This window comes from Macrobrachium nipponense, chromosome 30, assembly GCF_015104395.2.
Source record: "Macrobrachium nipponense isolate FS-2020 chromosome 30, ASM1510439v2, whole genome shotgun sequence".
Lineage (NCBI taxonomy): Eukaryota > Metazoa > Arthropoda > Malacostraca > Decapoda > Palaemonidae > Macrobrachium > Macrobrachium nipponense.
The window spans coordinates 13,264,683-13,287,588 of record NC_087218.1 but is presented as its reverse complement, the minus strand read 5'-3'; the positions used below and the strand labels follow the sequence as shown (position 1 = coordinate 13,287,588).

At 39.8% G+C, this 22,906-nt stretch overlaps 1 protein-coding gene across 1 annotated transcript in view; it reads right to left on the bottom strand.

Moving 5' to 3' along the window:
* Window positions 1-292: 292 nt before the first annotated feature.
* The window catches only part of LOC135202298 (transcription initiation factor TFIID subunit 7-like), a 125,232-nt gene continuing 102,618 nt past the window's right edge, over window positions 293-22,906 (bottom strand). Inside the window, 4 exon segments of the mRNA XM_064231618.1 lie at window positions 293-3,062; window positions 3,841-3,913; window positions 12,557-12,726; window positions 15,049-15,147. Coding sequence (XP_064087688.1) covers window positions 3,881-3,913; window positions 12,557-12,726; window positions 15,049-15,147 — 302 coding nt within the window. The 3' untranslated portion in view covers window positions 293-3,062; window positions 3,841-3,880.

The window sequence follows — 22,906 nt, the reverse complement described above, 5'->3', positions numbered from 1 at the left end:
CTAAATAGTAAGGGTGTTGGCCTGTTTATTGAAATACTAACAAAACCCATACAATAATTTTACCCTATGGATGATTGAATGTAACCACCAACTGCAGACAAGGGTTTTTCCACAGCAGCTGCGGGAGATCATGAATTCTGCTATACATGGAATGTAGACGTGACTTCGATCCAGAATCCTGCTGTTAAACCAGATACAGAAGGTTCTGCACTTAGATTAGCAATTCCATATAGTCTGTGTGTTTTACAAAGATACTTTCATTCTCAGATGACCCAACCCAAATCTCGTTGCTTTATTTCATTTCCTATCTGCCTTGATAGTGAAAATCCCTACATCTCCATATATTCTCAATGGCAATAAGATATCAATTCACCATATTGCTGAAGCTGGGTGGGAAAAGGAGTAAATAGGGACTTTGTTGTTCAGGTTCTGTAAATCAACTTAAGTACTTCAAATTAACTGCTTTAAGACATGGCAGTGAGTGTTTTGTCCACCTTACCCAGATTATCTGATTTAGTCCACCACACTGTTGTGCCACCTGGCCACATCAGATGATGGATACTGCCAAGCATGCAGGACTTTGGTCCACCATTCTTCAGATCTGCACCCATAATAGACTTGTCTGTCATGACTCCTACTATCATTCCATAATAGGAACCTCCAGAAAACATAGCAAAGTGGCTGTCAGTTCTAAGAAATTGATGTGCTTTTCTCTGTTCTTGCAACAAAGTATTGTTGCCTGAAAGTTTTAGAGTGACCTCCATCCATATTCTGAAGCATCTGAAGAGAGGGTACTACTAGGCCTGGTGCTGGAAGGGCTAGTGGTACCGCTTAACTTATGTTCAGTTGGTCATGCCACCAAATCAGTTCCTTGTTGACTTCATCTGTGACAGAAACTGGGAAAGAGTTGGGCTGTACAACTATAGACAATTAATGGTTTAATTAGAGATGGAGATTGTATTCTGAATCTGCTGTGCTGGATTCCCTTTGCCAATGAGATCAATTGGCACTTGACACACTGCCAAATTTTTAAAAAGGCAATACACTGCCACATTTTTTAAAAGGCTGCAGGATACTGATGAAACTTTTGAAATGAAACAGCTAATCTCAGAAGCCTTCTCTCTAATGGTCTGAATAAAGCCTCTATTTATCTCGTACGTACACAAGTTGGGTCAAAGAATGGAGACCCATTTCCAGCAATGGGAGTGATCAGCCTCTCAAAAATCTCTTATCTCTTACCACAATGTTCTAAAGTTATGGAGATGAGCTCCCATTGGATGCATCTCTCTCTTCTCACTTCCCATCTGTCCCATCCAGGTGATGTGTATTAGAATTTAAAATTTGCCCTCTACCTGTCTAAAATGGCAAATAAAGATGCCTGGAAGTTGGTCAGGTACTGTTCTCTGGCTGGGATTCAAGGTGTCCCTGCTCCATGCAGCTCTTGGTAATTAAAAGGGAACTTCTCTTCTAACTGGAGTGAAAATTGACTACAGTATGGAATTTCCAAAAGTTTTCCTTGCTGTCCTTAAGGTGGCAGATTGAGTTTTCCAGAAAGCTTGTTAGTAATAAAAAAGGAATTTCCCTTCTACCTGGAGTGAAAATTGTTGACAAGACAGTATGGAATTTCCCGGTTTTTCTTGCTGTCCTTAAGGTGGCAGAATTGAGCTTTACAGAAAGCGTGTTACTAATATCAACAGGAAATAGGTACTGATGCATGATGTCTGTTAGTAGCACTCTCAGACTGATCACATCTGTCAAGGATAACAGGGGGTTCAAACTTTTAAATTATATTTTTTAATGACAATACTGGACAAAGGGTATGATTCCCTTCTTCAAAAGTAGCCATACCTTTCCAGAGACAACACATGAAGATTTGTGATCAAGTGCCAAAAGAGAACAGTTACTAACACAAAGGTCCAAAAGCACTTTCAAATATAATTTAATGAAGTGTAAATGAAAAACAATACTAAAATAAACATTCCTGATTGAAACAACTGGCAGAATTGTCAAGCTGCTGCTCAGCTACGAAACATCAAAAGTGAGCTAGTTATGTAATGAGAATCAGTTAGTGCCAATGTGCTGCAACAATTTTCAACATGACCCTTATTTTTTCTTGTGACTAAGTGTGTAGGGATTAAAACTATTGAAAAACCAGGAGTTGAAGGGAATCTGAAATAATTGCTTATGGCATCAATATCAGTAAACAAACCAGTTATAAAAACTTACTCGGTTAACTTAGAATGAAGATAAGTATCAAGAGAAGTAAATATGAAGCTAATGAATACTGTCTGGAAAAGTATAACAATTAAAAATACACAGCAGCTTTAGTCTACTTCAGTAAATAGAGTTTAAAATGAAAATAACTTAATGACATGCATAAAGTTCAACAGGTCTCATTTCCTAAGAAATTCAAATAGAAACAAGCCAATTAGGCAAATCTTTGACAATTAACACATGAACTTTCTGAAAAACATTTTTTCAATAAATGTTTACCACCTACATTTTAATTTTAATCTTACCAATCAACACACGAACTTCAGAAAAAAAAAAATTTCAATTAAAGTTTACCACCTACATTTTAATCTTACCATCATAGAATGTAATGGCCACTAGAGGACAGTATTAGCTGACGATGTCTCTGCTAAAGCATATGAAAGCTGTATGTAAGATTATATTTAACAGATACATAACTGGTCATTAGAATGACACTCAACAGAAATTCAAACCAAGGAAATAAGTGTATAATGTTATGTTCCAAAATACACAAACAAGACAAGACCCTACAATACAATTACCGTACACAATAAAAATATTCTCTCTCCATATGAACCATAAGCCAGTCCCAATATATATATGAATTATATCTGACAATACGTCCTGCTGGAAATGTTGCAGTAAATACTAAATTTCTCAACACCATAAAACTAATACATTTTTAAATTCTGAGTCACTAATCACATTAACATAATATTTTGATACTACTGTACTCTTTGAATTGCCCTGATAGTGGGCAAATTTCAAAATGGTTTTTATTAAGATTCCTGACTTCCTTCCAATCATACCTGAGGAAAAAATAGAAAATATTACAAGGCCTCTCTCTTCAAAAGGCATCTAAAAAATACTTCTTATCCTAAGTCTCCATAGGAGAGTTTAGGCAATTTACAGGAGAAAGCTCAAAAACAATTTTAGTAAAATATATACAAAGAAAAATAACAGTTAATGTTCATATAATTTAAGAAATGGCAAATTTTTAAAATAAATTTGTATTTTTCATAACTAACAAACCTGAGGTCTTAATATTAGGATAAATCTAGCATCAGCTGGAAAAATTTAAAAACAGTACACTCTTCTTGAACTAAAGCTTTCCAGATAATTAATTTGTCATTCACCAACTGTCAGCATTCACCAGTGATCAGGACAGAAGTACTGTAGTCAAAATACTGCATGGGTTTTTTTGTGTTAATTGTGTATTTATGGTCCCTTGAGCTTACAGGAAGTGCCGTTATATTATATGAAGCATAAAAGTTTTTTTTCTAAGCTAGCAAAGAGAGAAGACATTTGTAATGTAATGTTTTGTAACCGTATAAATCAAATTCTATTTATCTTTACAAAATTCAATTCTTACCTTCAAAATTTAGAAACCTTAGGATAACACTAGGCATCTCCAACACTTGGCAAGAAACTTGTAGCCAAGTCCGGTACCAGTAAATGTCAATGAAACCGTGACTGAAACACTTTACACTAGCCTAATTATTAAGAGCTAAATTATTCAATGATGTCTAAACCCGGAAAATAAGGCACCGAGTATCAAAATGCATGACTGAAACACACAGTACCTACCAGAATTGTCCTATAACCTCTCCAGAATATCACAGACTCTCTAGTCATGAAGTTGACTCCTTATCTCATTGATCTGAAATATCAGGAATGATAATTTATAGAAGTTAAACAATACAAACCATAAATAAAAACTTATCCTAACAGCTTTTGGTTAATTTCAGACAAAATAGTTATTTAATTCAACACTGGCAAGTCAATCTAAATGATAAATTATAAATGTTACAAAATACAGTATGTTAACTAACAACTGAACTTAGCATTGCATTGGGTTACTTTCAAACAAAATGTAATAATGGGCATCCATAAATTTAGTAAAAAGAAAAAAAAAAACTAACTTATTTCATAGGGCACTTTATCACAAAACTAGTTAATTTATGGTATACATAAATAAACTCATTGTAAGAGGAACCATGCCAGTGTTATTAAAGTGCTTTTATCAGATCTCAAGCATGTAATATGCATTTCTCCTATTACTGCAATAATTATATAGAAACCTCACATATGGGTCTTCCTGCTACAAAGTCACCAAGCTTCTTTTCAGCAAAACAACAAATATTCATAAAATTTTTGCACACAAGATTTGTTTTCGGAACCACAAAAGAGTTCACTATGTACTTACAATGAGCAACAATTTTTGCAGCATCCTACCTAAACATACTCAACACTGTAAGCATATATCCCAAGGTTCTGCATTTTTTAATAATTAGCCACACCAATAAAGTTAATACAAAACTCTCACAGGACTGGCCACCAATTAAGTCAACCTGAATAGCCACAGGAAAAAAATGGAAATGGAAAAAGGCAAAAATAAGCTCTTATTAATTTAGTTTTGAGCAAATCTATGTGACATGTTGTGGAGTTAGACCATGATAGTAGCTCTCTGATGATGGTTATCACCTGTGGCTAAAGGGATAGGAGTTTGGATGGTTCGTATAAAACAAAGGACATGTCTATTGTATCATCATTACAACATTATTATATTAATATTACAGGCAAAGTTGCATCCCTAGATGAAAAAAAAAGCCAAGAACCCAAATAATGGAAGTGCTCCAATAAATAAAAAGAAATGATATTGTTAAACTACAATAAAGTTTTGTACATACTTACCTGGCAGATATATACTTAGCTATAGTCTCCGACGTTCCCGACAGAATTTCAAATCTCGCGGCACACGCGACAGGTAGGTCAGGTGGTCTACCTTACCCGCTGCTGGGTGGCGGATGTACGAACCAATCCCCCTTGCTTGTCAGATTTTTCTCTTCCACCTGTCTCCTGAGGGGAGGCTGGGTGGGCCATTAATCGTATATATCTGCCAGGTAAGTATGTACAAAACTTTATTGTAGTTTAACAATATCAATTTTGTACATGAACTTCCCTGACAGATATATACTTAGCTGATTGGCACCCTTGGTGGAGGGTAAGAGACAGCTAAATAATACAGGTAAGACGGGAAACAATTAATGTTGTAGGATATAAAAACCTTGGTTCTCACCTTTTCAGGATGAAGACTTCATAGATAATAGATACTGTCTCTGAGTCTGCATTGCCTGGAGAGCTACAGCTAGGACGTGACCTGATGCTGAAAGACTCTCGGATCTCCACCCTGGGATATGTGATCCCCTATTGTGGTAGAATCCAAGTCGGATCCTGTTAAAGGGACCTTGTCCGCTTACATAACAGATCCTTACCACTACCTCTGCAAGGAGCCAAAACCCACCAGACCACCTAACCAAAATACAAAGGGTTAATATTACGACAAAAAGAGGTGCCTCCTGCAACCTCTTTCAGACAACCAAAAAACACCAATATAAAATATAGGGTAACATATAAAAAATTTACACAGGATAAGTTTCAGCTCCCTGCCCCAGCACCAAATCCGCCGATACGAAAGGACCCAAGGCGAAGCATTTATCATATGTGATTTTTACATCACGTAGGTAGTGGTTTGCGAAAACCGATTGGCATCTCCAAAAAGGTCGCCTCCATCAAGTTCCGCACAGACATATTTTTTCTAAATGCAAGCGAAGTTGCAATGGCTCTCACCTCGTGAGCTTTCACTTTCAGTAGTCTAAAATGTTCTTCCTTACAGGCAACATGTGCCTCTGTAATAAGGCTTCTCAGAAAGAAGGAAAGAGCATTCTTCGACATGGGCCGAGTGGGGTCCTTTACGGAGCACCAAAGCACATCTTGATTAGCCTTAAGTTGTTCCTTCCTCTTAAGGAAATACTTCATAATTCTCATAGGGCAAAGAGTTCTTTCAGGCTCTTCCCCTACCAGAAAAGATAAACTACGAACTTCAAAGCTCCTGGGCCAAGGGCGTGATGGGTTTTCATTCTTTGCAAGAAAACCTGGAAGAAACGAACACACCATAGAATCTTCCTTAAACCCGACATTGCCCTCAATAGCTTGGAGCTCACTCACCCTCTTAGCTGTAGCTAGGGCCAAAAGGAAGAGAGCCTTCTTCGTCAGGTCCTTGAAAGAGGCTAAGCCAGGAGGTTCGAATCTAGACGATCCAAGGAATTGTAGAACTACGTCTAGATTCCAGTTCGGTACCACATGAGGACGCTTAATGGTTTCAAATGATCTAATAAGATCATGCAGGTCCTTATCATCGGATATATTTAAGCCTCTATGCCGAAATATCGCCGCCAACATACTGCGGTATCCCTTAATAGTTGACACAACAAGATGACACTCTTCTTGAGTTTAAAATAAGGAAATCCGCAATTTGGGTCACAGAGGTACGGGAAGAGGAAATGTTCTTCCTCTTGCGCCAACGTCTGAAGACATCCCACTTTGACTGGTATACACGCAAGGTGTGGAAGGTCTCCTCGCTCTTTGCGATTGCTTTAGCAGCTGTTGCTGAAAAGCCTTTCGCTCTGACCAAACTTTGGACAGTCTGAAGCCAGTCAGACTGAGAGCGAGGAGATTTTTGTGGTACCTGTCGAAGTGGGGTTGTCTGAGTAGATCGCTCCTTAGCGGGAGCGATCTTGGAAGGTCCACTAACCATTCCAGTACCTCTGTGAACCATTCTTGGGCCGGCCAAAAGGGAGCGATTAAGGTCATTCTCGTTGAATCGGACTCTACCAACTTCTTGATGGTTAGCCCCAGGATCTTGAAGGGGGGAAACGCGTAGACGTCGAATCCGCTCCAGTCTTAGAAGAAGAGCACTAATTGATTCTCAATGCCTCTGGATCCGATATCGGAGAGCAGTAAGGATCCAGTCTCTTGTTCTTCGACGTGGCAAAGAGGTCTATGTGTGGCCTGCCCCATAACTTCCACAGGCTCTGGCATACATCCAGATGAAGGGTCCACTCTGTGGGAAGGACCTGATCTTTCCTGCTGAGGAGATCTGTCTCTTTACATTCCTTTCCTCCCCTGCAAGAACCTGGTGAGAAGCTTGATTCCCTTTCTTCTGCCCACAGAAGAAGGTCTCTTGCTGTCTCGTACAGGGAGAAGGAATGCGTCCCCCCCTGTTTCCTGATATATGCCAGAGCTGTAGTGTTGTCCGCGTTGACCTGCACTACCGATCTTCTGACTTTGGGCTCGAAAGCCTTCAGAGCCAACCACACAGCCATCAACTCCTTTCTGTTGATGTGCCAGGCTACCTGGTCCCCCACCCAGTACCTGACACTTCGCTGGTTCCCAGAAGTTGCCCCCCACACCCGTGTCCGACGCGTCGGAGAACAACACCAGGTTGGGGTCTGGGATTGAAGAGACAGTTCCTTCGCAAAGAGGTTGGGATCTGTCCACCAACATAAATGTTTCTTGACGTCCTGGGATAACGGCAGGGAGAACGTCAAATCCTGAGAACGACGACTCCAATTCCGATGAAGAAAGAATTGGAGCGGTCTCAGGTGCAACCTTCCTAGGGAAACGAATTGCTCCAGCGAGGAGAGCGTCCCCAGCAGACTCATCCACTCCCTCACTTCTTTCCCTAAGAAGGTTGTTACTCTCTCGAATCCTCGGGCTATCCTTTCCTGAGAGGGAAAAGCCCGAAAACTCAGAGAGTTCATCTGTATCCCGAGATACACACACTCTTGCTAAGGAATTAGTGACGACTTCTTGAAATTGACGAGAAGTTCCAACGCCTTCGTCAATTCTAGTGTTACTTGTAAGTCCTTCAAACAACGATCTTCTGAATTGGCCCTTAACAGCCAATCGTCGAGGTACATGGATATCCTCACCCCTTTCAAATGAAGCCATTGAGCTACATTTCTCAAAATCCCCGTGAACACTTGAGGGCCGTCGACGAGGCCGAAACACAGAGCCCTGAACTGAAAAATTTTACCCCCATCATGAATCTGAGAAACTTCCTCGAGGAAGGATGGATCGGTACGTGGAAGTAAGCGTCCTGTAAATCCAAGGAACCATCCAGTCCCCTGGACGAAGTGCTGCCAGCACTGATGAAGGTGTTTCCATCATGAACTTCTTCTTTTCTACGAAGAAGTTCAGGGCGCTTACGTCCAACACCGGTCTCCATCCCCCTGAGGACTTCGGAACTAGGAAAAGGCGGTTGTAGAAGCCCGATGAACGATGGTCTGTCACTAGTTCGATAGCCCCCTTCTCCAGCATCTGATCTACTGCTAGATGGAGAGCTTGATTCATGATGGGGTCTCTGTACCTGGCCGTCAGTTCCCTTGGGATGGTCGTCAAGGGAGGTCTTTCGACGAAAGGGATGAGGTAACCTCTCCTCAAAATTGAAAGGGTCCAAGGATCCGCCCCTTTTTGGGCCCAGACTTCTGCAAACTCTAAGAGTCTGGCGCCCACCGTTGTTTGAAGGACTTGCAAGTTATTTGGGGGCTTTAAATGACTTGGCGAAAGTCTTACCCCTTCTTGAAGGTCTACGACCTCTAAACGTAGAGGTTCTTGAGGAAGACGCCCCTCGAAAGGGTTCTCGAACACTTGACTTTTCCTTCTTAGCCTTGGTAGGGAAGGAAGGGCGAGGTTTTCTTGCCGACTGTGCCAAAAGGTCCTGGGTGGCTTTAGCCGAAAGCGATCTCGAAATGTCCTGCACTAGATGTTTAGGGAACAACTGAGCGGACAGAGGAGCAAACAGCAAAAAGAAGACCTCTGGCATGGGAGACAGACTTCGTTAAGAAGGAACAATAAACGGACCTCTTCTTCACGATCCCGGCCCCATACAGGGAGGCGATTTCACTCGCTCCGTCTCTTACCGACTTGTCCATACAAGACAAAACACACGAGATCTTCTGGCGAAAATGACTCTGGCACTTCAATTTTCTTGGCTAGGACCCCCAACGACCAATCAAGGAAGTTAAATACCTCCAGCACTCTAAACATGCCTTTCAGCATGTGATCTACTTCATTCATTGCCCAAGTCGTCTTTGCAGAGTTAAGGGCAGCTCTCCTTGTCGAATCTACCAGCGCCGAAAAATCCGAATCAGCCGAAGACGGTAGACCCAATCCTAAGGACTCTCCTGTTTCGTACCAGAAACCAGCGCGTCCTGATAACTTCGAAGGAGGAAAAGCGAACATCGTTTTCCCCGCTTCTTCTTTGGAAGCCATCCAGGAACCAAAACTCCTCAGTGCCTTCTTCATTGAAAGAGTTGGCTTCATCCTCACACAAGAAGAACTCTTCGCTGTCTTCGCCGTTGAAAAAAGTGAGTGAGGAGAAGGAGGAACCGTAGGAGTAAGGGAATCCCCAAAAACTTGCAAAAGTAGCTCTGTAAGCTTCTTGTAAGAAGACACAGCAACAGAAGTGTTCAGTTCCTCATCCGAACCTTCTAGGACGTCTTGTCGAGGCGAGCATGGAAGATCCTTAGGTGACGAAGGGATCCTAGTAAGAGTTGAGCGAGAGGTTGGAGAACGCCTTCTCGTAGAAGAGTTCACATCCACTGGAGAACGATGAGAAGATCTGGGTTGTCTACGATGAGACTCCCTCTTCGAGGTAGACGGAATCTCAGCAGAAGGAGAGGTAGGGCTCCTACTCCGAGAATCCTTGGAAACATCCACGGGGCGCTTACGAGGAGGCGAGCGCCTGCTAGACTCTTTGCGCCTATCCTGAGGCGAGCGGCTGCCAGGAGAAGAGCGCCTATCGGGAGCAGAGCGCTTGCACGGCTCTCCATACTTGTCCAGTTGAGTACGATCAACGGAAGTTCGACTGGAAGGCGAAATGCGCCTACTAGGAGAAGGCTGCTTGCGAGACTCTTGACGTCTAACAAGAGGGTAACATTCAGGAGAAGGGCGCTTCAAAGCTAACGAGCGCCTACCTGGAGAAGGGCGCTTCCGAGATTCCTGGTGCCTACCAAGAGACGAACGGTCAGGAGTAGTGCGCCTAGAAGAGGGAGAGCGCCAACACGGAGAAGGGCGCTTGAAAGACTCTTGTTGTCTGCCCCAAGGAGAATAATCAGGAGTAGGACGCCTTAAAAGAGACAAGCGCCTACTAGGAGATCGACGTGCAGTAGGCTCTTGGCGCCTACCTTGCGGGGAGCGGCTAACAGCAGGACGCCTATCAGGCACAAGACTCCTACCAGACTCTTGACGCCTGTAAGGAGAGAAGTCACAATCCGACACTCGAGGAGAGCGACATCTGGAAGAAGAACGCCTACTTGTATAAGGGCGCCTTCTAGGACTCTTGAGGCCCTGCTGAGGAGGAAGTCCCACGCGAGGGAGTCGAAGAAATAGCGTGATGAGCAGGTGCAGTGCGCTTACCGGAAGCGGGAATCCAATCCGGAGAAAAAAACTTCTTTCTCCATAGATGCGTCCGAACCGCATGTCTGGCGCCTTGAAGTCGAAAGAGAGCCAGGAGAGCGAGGGCGCTCATGTGAGCCCCTACCTTCATACGAAAACTCCCCATATGAAGGAGACCGCCTAAAAAGAGGAGAACGATCCTCTGAAGAGCGGCGCCTAGATCTCTTGATCGGAAGAGAAACGTCCTTCTTCCTACGTGATCTAACTGCTAGAGAATCTGCTAGCGCCGTGATCTGAGCTTGAAGTCCCGCGAGTACTCTCGTAGGAGAATCTTGTTGTTCTTCTCGGAAGCAGGACAGCAGCAGAGCAGGAGCGCGAGAAGAAGAACGATCACAGGATCTCTTGGGTTTCTTCGCCTCCACCGACGATTCTTCCGGGAAAACCTCCGGACTAGAAGCCAAAGGACTGCCGGGAGCCTTCCAAGCCCTCTTCAACGGGCGCGACGCATCCGGGGAGTTCCAACCTCTCTTCGGAGAGGGAGAAGACGAAGAGGAGAAGCATTGGTGTAGGAGCTCCTTCTTGTAGCGATCCGAGGCAGCCTGGGAGCGTACTTCAGGATCTGCCGAGGGGACGCCTGACCGGTGGGGGTTTCTCCCTAGCCATCTTGCGGCTTTCGACTTTTCCTACTCCACTGGAACTGGAAGTCTGGAAGAGGTCTAAGCCTAGAGGCACTAAGGAGCGGTCAGACGCACCCTCCACAACACTGGGGACACTGCACTGATCACTAACACTCTCCTTACCTTCCAACTGACGAATCTTCTGATCCATAGATAGAATCGTGGCTCTTAGAGCCGCCGCCTCCAAAGGCGAATCTTCGGCTTCGGTGCGGGGAGCAGGGGCTGCAACTTGGGAAGAAGGTTCTAATTCTACATTAGTATTAGGATCCACATCCAACTCACTCATTCTAGACCTACTAGAACTTCTAGAGGAAGCCTTACGTACTCTATCACGTTCCAACTTCCTAACATAAGAAGAGAGAGCCTTATATTCTTCTTCATTCAATACCTTACATTCACTACAAGGGTTAGCAAAAGAACATTCATTCCCCCTGCATTTCATGCAAACCGTGTGAGGGTCCACCGCAAGCTTTCGGCAACCTCACCTTACATCCTTCATTCACAGCTAAACCCCTAAACAAAACAGAAGTTTTTACTACTGAATCTAGGTCAGACATCGTTAAAGAAAATCAAAATCAAAATCAAAACGGTCCACAATTAGCGTATGCCAAGCCAAACAAAGCGAATACGTCACCAAAAGAAGTCCAAATTAACTCCAGGCAAGCGAGAATCGAAAAACTATCGAGAGGAACCGACAACAGTTGTTATCGTTCCCGCGACAGAGAAAAATCTGACAAGCAAGGGGGATTGGTTCGTACATCCGCCACCCAGCGGCGGGTAAGGTAGACCACCTGACCTACCTGTCGCGTGTGCCGCGAGATTTGAAATTCTGTCGGGAACATCGGAGACTATAGCTAAGTATATATCTGTCAGGGAAGTTCATGTACAAAAAATGAGAATTAAAGAAAATAACTACATTATATAAGAGAGAGACATAATAAAAACAAATAAGACAATGTAAATAAAAGAAATAAGCCATTCTATGAAGTGTCTACACAACAACAAAAACATTTGCAACATCTGATCTTCTGAAGGACAATGCCAATTTTTTTTTTTTTTTTTATTGTGGCCTACACTAACACCCATGAACTACTGTAACTTCCCAGTCTCATATAGTTTAACAGGATAACTGTTGTATTTCTACCACTTACAGGCTCATCCAAATTTGTTCTTCAATGAGAGATGAAAGCTGGAGAAAGGTGATAAAAGAAAGAAATCTGACCAAACGTTGAGACCAAACGTTGCAGTTTAGCAGGTCACTATAGAACGTGACCTGCTAAATTGCAACCCAGCTTCACTTGTCATATTTTTTTTTAACTCAAGTGCCCTGCATTACAAACTGCAAATTGACTCTTAAATACAAAAATACATTGAACATGACTCACCTCCTGCTCTTTCTCCCTTATTTGAGCTTCAATGTCGCCAAGTTTTGAGAGGAACCGTTGTTTCAAGGCAAAATTTTCAATATTTGCTATTTCTGACTCTTGAGCAGCCCTCTGAGTTGTCAAGACAGTCAATTCATTCTCCAGTGTTGATAATCGGGCATAAAGTTTATCTGTAGAGGAAATCATGTTTAAACTTATTTCTTCCCATAGAAATTATTTAGCAAATATTCCCTGTGTGTACTGAATTAAAACAAATATTTCATTCCTAAATTTTCTAGCAGTAAACAGTCCATTAAATACATACATAAAACATAAAATAGCAATTATACAGTAATTTCAATCAAAGGAAGTACAAGCTAAAAGGATGGCATGCAGTTTCAAGCTTAAATATATTCATTATTCCCTCTATTCTTCAAAAGAGTCAGTTCCAGGGTACAAATTCAGAAAAAGGTGAATTCTCCAACATATCTGAAGTCCTTGCAACTGAAATTGCCAAAAAACACTGAAAAAACAATTTTTCAAAATTAACACTGCACAAAATTTGGAGGTATTCTCACAGAATATTTCTTCTTAAGATGAGAAAACTCACAAAATAAACAGCTGCATCACTGACAAAGTTTGGAATTTGATTATGAAAATTAATGGTATTCCAACAAATTAACAGATACTAAATTTCATGAATTCACGTTCCTCTAATGATGAATGACCCATGAACATTCTTGTCAAGACTGAAGAAAACCAAAGCTGAATAGATGAAGAAGTGTTCTGAATTTGCCTCTACACCAGACAAGGGGTGCCACATGCAGCATAGGCAGCTTTACCTTAGGAAAATACTGTTCCTGGCCTTGAAAAAAAAATGAGGTTATCACCTGATTATCTGGTTATGAAACAAAGAAAAGATAAACATTTAAAGTTTTCTGCTTGATGTAAAAGACAGTATTTAGCTCCACCTTTGAATACTATCACATGAATAGTACAAATACCTGGAGGAAAAGAAAGCATTTTTTCTTCTAGCAGTAAAAGGTTCAAACATTACCAAATCAACATGCACATATGAACAGGATAACTTTTCAGCTAATGCAGTACTGATGTAGAACAAACTGACCTCACTGTAAATATCCAATAGTCCTTTTAACAAGCCATTTGCTCAAATCCACACCAATCTAGAACCTATACTACTTCATAATACAACTTTTAAAATGTGTAAGGCACTTATTTTCTCATTTCCATGAAACACCACCATACAGGAAAATACCCTATCTGCAAAAATCATAACAGTTCAAGTTTTTTAATTAACTCTTAAGTAATAATTACATCATCAAACTTGACTCATCCTTAAAAATAAAAAAATAAGCTACAAATAATGTCATCTCATCAAATTCAGGCAAAATTCCTCACACAGTTCTGATTCACTTCCATGCACAAGGCTCCCAAAATTCTTTATACAGCTAAATCAATCTCCTTAACTATTATGAAAATGGAATCCATCCTAGGGTAATACAAGAGATATTCTTCTCATAACCCTATATAGTATAGTTTTGCTACCAAATGATGATTAAAATTTGGATATATAGAGAAAATTTCACAAAAACCTCTTTAACAACATCAATACATAGGAATGATCTTAATGTGTATTTTGTTAACAAAAAATACAAATTTTCATCAAATTACAATGATTTAGTATACTGTTATGTCTTATGGAAAAACGGCCTATAGGTTAATCAAATATGAAACAATTTGCCAATAATCCTTGTCTAAACAGAATGGAGGTCTTCATAAGAAAAATGAAGCTTAAATTAACAGCTTTCTGCTGTTAAGAGGTAGCTTGAATTCAGTTACAATCTTATGCTAAGTCAAATTTTACTACCAAGGTTATTTTGTATCAAAGGTTTCATGGATGAATCCTTAATGCCCGTGCCATTACAAAAATGTTACAGCATTTAAAAAACAACAAAATTAAAAGTATGGGTTCAAAATTTCAACCTTATAAATTTTACTTGAGAGAACACAATTCTAAATATTCTTAATACAAATTTTAGATTGTTTTCACAGCTTTATGTTATCTAGCAGCTCCTCATTTTCATTCATACATAGCTGTTTTCTGTTCCTTTTATCTTTTGTAAGCTTAAGCATTCCCCTAATTACATTCCAATCATACATTCTCATTTCCAACAAACTTCACACTTTATATGAAGTTCTATGGGTTCTTAATATCCTACTTCACTCATGCACTCATTTTCCCTATTTATAAATATCACTCTTAAATGTGATCTTACTTACACATAGCATACTTAGAGCAATAGCTTTCATTTCCATAACACATAGCTGCAGAGAAACCTTCCAAATATTGTAACAGTGCTACTACCTGTGAAGAAACAAATGTAATCTACAACAATTACCATACTTGTTCTCAGCCTCTAAAAATGAAACAAAAATAAATCGACTAAAAATGTAAAGCAGCTCAGTTTACTGCAGTAAGATTAAAGACTTACTGTTACCCTCAGAAGATTGGACTTCTTCACCTGGGGATCGGCCAAGCGCAACAGGTGCCATGCCACTCTTTTTAGGAGGTGGCGTACGCTTAACCTTTCCTGAATAAAAATACAGTACACAATGACAATTGTAAGCCTTTCTTCTAATCTATTTTTAAATAAATTTGATTTCAAATGAAATAAGAAGTCCATCTACAGTACATCCTAAACTATAATCAACAGGAGGCCATACATCCAATGGAAATAGTTTCACAAAGAAGAAAAATGTATAGAAAGTTTTTGACAATGGCTTTATCAAAAAAGATTTTCTCATTAAATTTACACCGAGAATTCTCCTAAAAAATCAAAAGTAAATTCTTTGTGATCCCCCTCCATTATCCCAGTGATATTCAATGACACTACTCAGGACAAAAATTTCAACACTGTAAGCTCGGCTATAAAAACTTTTTATAACAAGTTTTTATATACAGTACATAAATTTACACATAAATATGCCTAATATCTATCCCATTAATTTTCTTAAGCTCATAGTCCTTTGTCATTCTGACAAAAGAAAGTTTCACTACACTAATACCATCTTGATCCTCCAGTATCTCATCTCTTTACTCACTTCTTGTGCAAGCTTTATGAGGCAGCAAGATACGTAATGGAACTGGGAGGGCATTCATTTTAAGGTGTGTATTGTAAAAGCATCTTGTTTCATCATAATTCCAACAGTTATACATATGTCAAAAACATTATTTAGACTGAAGGCCAAAATGCCGAGCCCCCTCTGTTTTTGTGTATGCTTGTTAACTCCAGCATAATATGTACTGGGGACTGGAATGGTGGTATGTAAAGAAAGGCACTTGTATTAGGTAAGGAACTTCGAGATGTGAAAAGAAAGTACTTACTGTATATTAACCATGGACATGAGACATACTAGTCAATAATCCGCAATGTCAACATCCCTTTGACAGTGCCATGAATGAGAAGTAAGACCGATTTATGATGAAGTAGAAGATAAGTTCCCTAACTTCTTTCCTAAGGTAAAACATAGCCTGTAAAGACTATTAGTCAGTAGTAGAGGTAACTGCACATAAAATAACAGAAAATTCTCAATTACATTTCAAAGATCAAAGAGACCAAAGTTGAAGTAAAGTGTGCTTTGACTTTGTGGGCAATCATTTTTACTTGATCTACTTAAATATCCATCACACAGATGTAGATTCTCAAAAGCTCTTGCCTTAGCTAACAGGACTATGTTCTTAATGACTTAATTTCTCTTTTACTGTCAGGAGAGGTACAATTTGGAGGCGTCATGCATAAACCTATGGCCCTTCACAGGTACGTAAAGCTGCATCACCCTTACGGTACATAGCAAGAGGTACTCTTCATTACTGGTTTAAAAGATGGGAGAAAGAGTGGTGAAGGTGCTTTGGAATGGTCCTGGCCATGAGCCATTACCTACAAAGTCAGAAACAAATAACAGTCCCACTCATGACCAATCTCTGATATGTGTGACCCTAAACTCTGTATGAACTTCTCTGACCAGATTCAAGGTTGCAAACAACATTAGTCTGATGTAAAGCAAAGAACCCTCCTCAAGTGGCTCAAAAGAAGGCTTTTTAACATTTGTAAACGACCAGTGAGGATCCCAGTTCCAAAATATTGACTGTTGCTATCTAATTCCTATGATGGACCAACAAAACTCAGACACCTGTCAAAGGTCAAACTTATTCCCCTTGATGGTAGAAATGGACAACTTCCAGTCAACATAGAGTCAGCATTTCAAAATAATGTATATTAGGCTTGGCCAGATCAACATTAATTGCATTACACCAGATCAAATTTCATTGCATTATGCCAACTAAAGAAACACTCCCACTTGGCCTAATGGAGGTTGGTGGCTGAAGGTCTTCTAAGATCTTGCAAAGGTTGTGGTTGATTTATCGCACCACCCACAAAAAAAAAAAAAAAAAAAAAAAAGAAAAAAAATCTTTGACACCTTATTGGATAGGATGATGGACATCCAGATTGTTTTGAAATTTGTAATAGTGCAGCTGACTAGTTGAAACTCCTAGAACTGTCCACCACTAAAAGCAACATATCCATAACACCATTCTGCTATCTCTGAAGGGGAGCTATTGAACTTTTCTTCATGTCCTTAGCAGTGACAATACCAAATGGGGTTAAAACCTAAACATCGAGCTCATCCTAAGGATGTTATACTGTATCTAACCTCAAGGTTACTGGGGTCAGCTGACATGAACAGTGCAAGAATAGACTTCATTCAGGCTGAAAGTGAACAGATCTGCTAACAGTATCCCATACAGATGTGTAAAAGCCTTGCAGATCTCTTAAGTCCAGAGACCACATGAACAGCATGACCTACTGTCACTGGCTAACAGTGAATCTTTCCAAGATAAACCTTCTTACCATACAATTTGTTGTCCCCCATTACATCCAGCTGACACAAATTCACAAGTAGTATGTCACATGATTTCATCAGTACAGTATACCATTGTTGTCAACTTATCGGCCCTTACACCTACTGTTCTTCCTGCTATGAATTAAGCATGACTAGAAACTGGAATACCCTCCCTCTCATATGTACAGAAGGTATTGTCTTAATAATCATTAACAGAAGAATAGACATACACAACCTAGAGGTTCAGATGCTAGAAAGTTCCCATTCTTGGTGGATTGCCTCACTACCTATAACTGCCTCACTAACTATATCATCTCCATCTGAAGTGGAGTTTGCCATAAAAAAACTCAATCACTAGGCTGAGGCTGATGATTAGTCTCTATAATTAAGTTGCCTCCAGCACCACAGACTACTTTAGAACCAGGAAACAAGTCCATTCCACACCTCATTCACCTGTTTCAGGAACATGACCTTACCTGTCTTCAAACCCCTGAACTTCTCACTGTGGTTTTATTTCCCTAAACAGGGAGTCAATTGCCAACTGTAAACCACATCTACAAAAGGTTCTGTTCCAATCTAATATCAAGGTCTCTAGTACTTCTGCAGACAAGAACACCACCAGTAAAAGACCTATCACTGCCATAGACCAGGCCCATTTCCTGAGTTGAATGGCCAACCTCTTTATTGAAACTGACTTATTGGAGTAATAAAATAAAACCACTTTAAAAGTCATGCTTTCAATCCTGTGCTAACTACATTGCGGGAGAGATACTTCTGATCATTAGGTTCTTCTGCTGCATATCAGCTACTACCTCTGGGAAGACAAAGCACTGCAAGTCTTAAATATTGCATACTTTGTTCCTCTTAGTTAACTTTTCTGAGAGTTCCCTGCAGGTGCTCTCTGGGGACAAATGGACCCAAAGAATCCCAAACCCTGTGGATCTATATGTCTGAGGAGGGTAAGAGGTTCTGAGAGATCCCCTTCTTCACATGCACATTCACTAAAGACAGATAACCATCCAGATGTGTAAACTTGTTGCACAACCAAGAGAAAATGATAAATTTTCGAAGACAATTTGTATTTTTCATAGCTACAAACCTTCGGTTTTAACAATAGGATATTTTCTAGCGCTTAGCTGGATCTAGTTAAATCACAGATGAAAGCAAGGAATCTTTTGAGATCTGGAAACACGTGCGTATATCGGGTGAAGAGTCGTCAAAGACCACGCATCTACGCCACCGCGTCAGTCTTTTCTTAACCGCCTGGGCGAGAGTTGTGGTTGACCTCTCTCGGCCTTTACCTGGTTCATTGCCCGTTTCGCTTGTATTTAGTGTGTGTGTGCTGTTATTATGGCTTCTTCTGCTCCATCTCGGCCTCGTCAACGTATGTGTCCCGGAACTCCAGGTTTTCCATGTTCTCGTTTTTTTGAGTTGGACCTCTCAGAAAGCAAAGAACTAATTGCACCGTATATCTATTCCTGGTAATCGACATAGTAATGAACTCTTGGTCCTGGAGATACCACTCAGTCATGTCTATCTTGGTCAGTGTGAAGGTTACAAGGAATGGAGAGAAAGAAGGCTGGGTAAGCTTTGCTAGAAATTCCACATAGAGAAATAATGAGTGTCAGGCAGGCATGGGTTGGTCATACTCTTTGCAGGATCCTCAATCAAGCACAGAGTGGTATCATCAAAAGAAGCAGTCACCAGGCAAGTATTGTCCTTGGCAGAGAGGAAGAACAGCCAGTGTGAGGACTGGGCTGAAACATCATCATGGGACTGAGGCTTCTTTACTATATAACTAGCAATGAAAGCAACTCTGTTACATAAATGTCTGACAGGCCTTGATAAGTATGCTGTGGTTCAGCAAGATCACAGCCTTGAACAAACCACAGTAATCAAAAGTCCAGAAAATTATGGGAATAATACATCTCACTGCATCAAGGAAACATAGAATAAGTAAAACTATGTACAACAGATGAAACTGAGACAATAATTCAGTACAAAACTACAAAAAAGTACTACACACGTAGAGCAAAAAAATAAAAAAAACCTGACAAGAAATAATGATATAGGTTAATTTATCCTGAAGGTGAGCTCAAAAACATATGATTAAGCTACTAGAAAACCATAAAACAAGCAAAGCAGCATAAACTGAATACACTAACCTTTCATCTACTGCACTACAGCAGATGACAGGTAGAATAAAGTGGTTGGCATAAACACTAACAAATTCACTCCAGAGTTAACTGGTCAATGACTTGTTGGCAAATCAGAGTATCACTAAACCTGAGAATTATTCACCAAAAACAAGTCCAACTGACGGAAATGTGTGAAACTATACACAATCATGGACTTGAATGAAGAATACACTGCAGGACAGTTAAATTCTCAAGGTGATGGAAAAGTTAACTATTCACAGACAGTTACACTATACAAAACCAGTGATCCATAATGATACCAGCAACTTATGAGTGCCTACTAAATGAAAAAAAAATCCACTTTTATCAAATACTGTTTGCAATAAAGTGAAAAAATAACAGAAAAAATTATATCAAAAGAAATAGAAAATAACTGGTAATAGTGGTAGAATATAGATCCTTAGCAAAGTACACATCTGGGGATAATAACTGTTGAAGCTATTGCACATTAATGAAACGTGAGAAGGCAAATGAAACATAATTAAATTTCCAGATGGCACATACGTAGTAAGACTACATTCTGTCTAACAGATAAAAGACTGAACCTGGGTTCACTTTGGGGCAGGAATATGGTTGATGAGAATGAGATAAAAAAAAATTCAAAGCACTACAAAGAATACAATTTTTACTGTATAATGTCTCAGTTTCATTTACAAACAACCATATAGTTGTAAAAATGTCAAGCTAAAATATGCTTGTTATTAAATAATTAGGGGCTATCTGTGTCAAAGAACAAAACAATATATTTTGTGTCAAATATCAAAATGCTTCATACAAGCTCACTATTGATTTAGCCAACATTAGCAGTTTTTAAATGTCCTGAAAAATTGCAAACTTTTGTCTACAGACAGTTGCAGTATCACTACTGAGCAAGAGTAGCCTGAAGCCTCCAGTTGTCACCACTCACTAGTGACAATTTTGTAGTATAAAAAAGACAAATGAATGAGGAATTTGGAGGAAGGAACTCAATAAATAAGAGATGCATTTCTATAAAAAAACTTTATATTTAAACAATTCCTTTCATTTCATGCAACTGGCCACTTACATGGCCTGAACCTCAATGTATGTTGGAATGATAGCTCCAAGAAAAAAAAAAAAAAGACTGATTAAAACAAGTTCTTTTATTTTGTGGAATAAGCCTCTTAAGACGAAATACACATGTTTTAAGTGTATATGACAACTTGACAATCAGAGCATGATACCCACCACATACTGAAGACACACCTGCGAATAACACTAGAAGTCCAAATCTCAAGGATGTGATGAATGAACAAATGAGGATGGCAAGTAAAGCAAGATGAGGATAATGACTACACTATGCCCTCCCTTATAGATAAAACTTGACCTACCATTATCACTGGTCCCAATAAGTATTCATTTTTTTATGGGCCACACCCTTAGGATGAAATCTTGAAAAAATCGACTGATACCTCCAAGTAACTCCACTGAAAACTGATGCAATATCCAAATTACACCTAAAAGCAATAAAGGTGAAGTGTATATCAAAGGAGAGATTGGACAGACAGGCGACAATCGCGTGCACGTAAGGAGCCATTGTTATGTGTTAACTGTCAGAGATGGCATCTGTATCAACTGCGAAGATCAGCAGCAAAAAAGCCACTTCTGGTAGCCAATACTGGGTCATCAACTGTATCAATTACAGGAACAAGTTCACAAAAGAACAGGGGATCACATTTCACAAACAAGAGACATATTTTCACTCATGAGAATCTTTATGACTGTTGAAATAACCTCAGGTAAAAGTGTGTTAGACCGCAGTCAACTTCACTCCTGCTTTTATATCTAATAAAATACGTAATGAATGTTGTAATAAGCTTTTTATTAAAGCAGGGCTGTTGTTTATCCGTGGTACGTGCCTACAGTTCATAAAATATTATTCCAAGACGCATTGTATAGAATAAAAGTGGTTCAGGTGTTGAAATCTACCTGAAAAGTCACTGGCATGTAGGGTTACCATCAGTCCATATAACCATGGTTATGCCTGACTATGTTTCCTACTACTTGTACTACAACAATGTACATAGGATAATATCATGCGGCCTAGATCCAGGCCTGCTGCATTGTAAATCATTTGATAGTCTTGGCGGAGACCCGAGAAAACATGTTTTTAAGAGTACAACAAGGTTTCCTAAGATTGCATGGGTTTGCGCTATTGTTTACATAAGAATTATCACATAGCAATGGCACCAGGCAGTGCATGTCACAGAATGGTTTGGCTGTTATACAGTGTCCAATCTCTCCTCTCTATCTATGGTGTATATCATGATCCATAACCACTACACTACCTGTATCAACTCATGCTACAACACTTTCAAAAGCCCTGAGGTTGGCCAGGTGAAGCCAGTACATCATGGTTTAAAGGAATGCTTTTGAAACATGACATCACTGGAATCTCAGGGTTAAAATCAACCCCAACTCTTCCCTACAAATATCAAAAAATACCCAATAAATTCATGGACTATATACTTCAATGTATGAGACAACCTTTAGATAAGAAGAGGTAAAAAATTAAGGTAAATTTCATGAATTTATCTCATATATGTCGTATAAGAAGGCTGCTAAATTACAAAACCATCTGTGAATTACTACTGTAATTACACTACCATAATATAGGGTAAAATGGTCTGATTCCCTTCATTATCAGTTTATTTCATAATTTGAATTTTTTCATGTATGTTGGTGGTTCTTGCACCGTGGCCGAGGCTGGCCGACCAATCAACATCACTTAGAATTCAAGGTTTGATTTTAGAACGGTAGTATAAGACCATCCCCAATTTTAAAGGGTAAATTTTATGATTTAAAGGTCATCTTATATGCAGAAATATACCTGCTTAGCAAAGTGAAATTTAGGAGATGAAATACATGGAATACCTCAACACTGAGAAAAATCAGAGGTATTGCATACAGACAGTCCCCTGTTATCAGAGGGGGTTCTGTTCTCGATGGGCTTCTGATAAGTGAAAACTGCCATTAACTGAAACTTGGTGATTTATGAGTCAAGTTTCAGCTAATGGCACTGATAACCAGTTAATGGCACCTCTGTTAGGTATGTTATAGCACCATAACTCTATCATCGGTACCTTATGGCGCTGGTAACTGAAACTTGGCCCATTATGGTGCCATAAATCGCCAATTTTTTGGCACTAGACAAGCACCATACAACTGAATCACCATTAACAGTGTCCGGGGACTGCCTGTACTAACAGTTACCATGGAAACCTGAATTTTA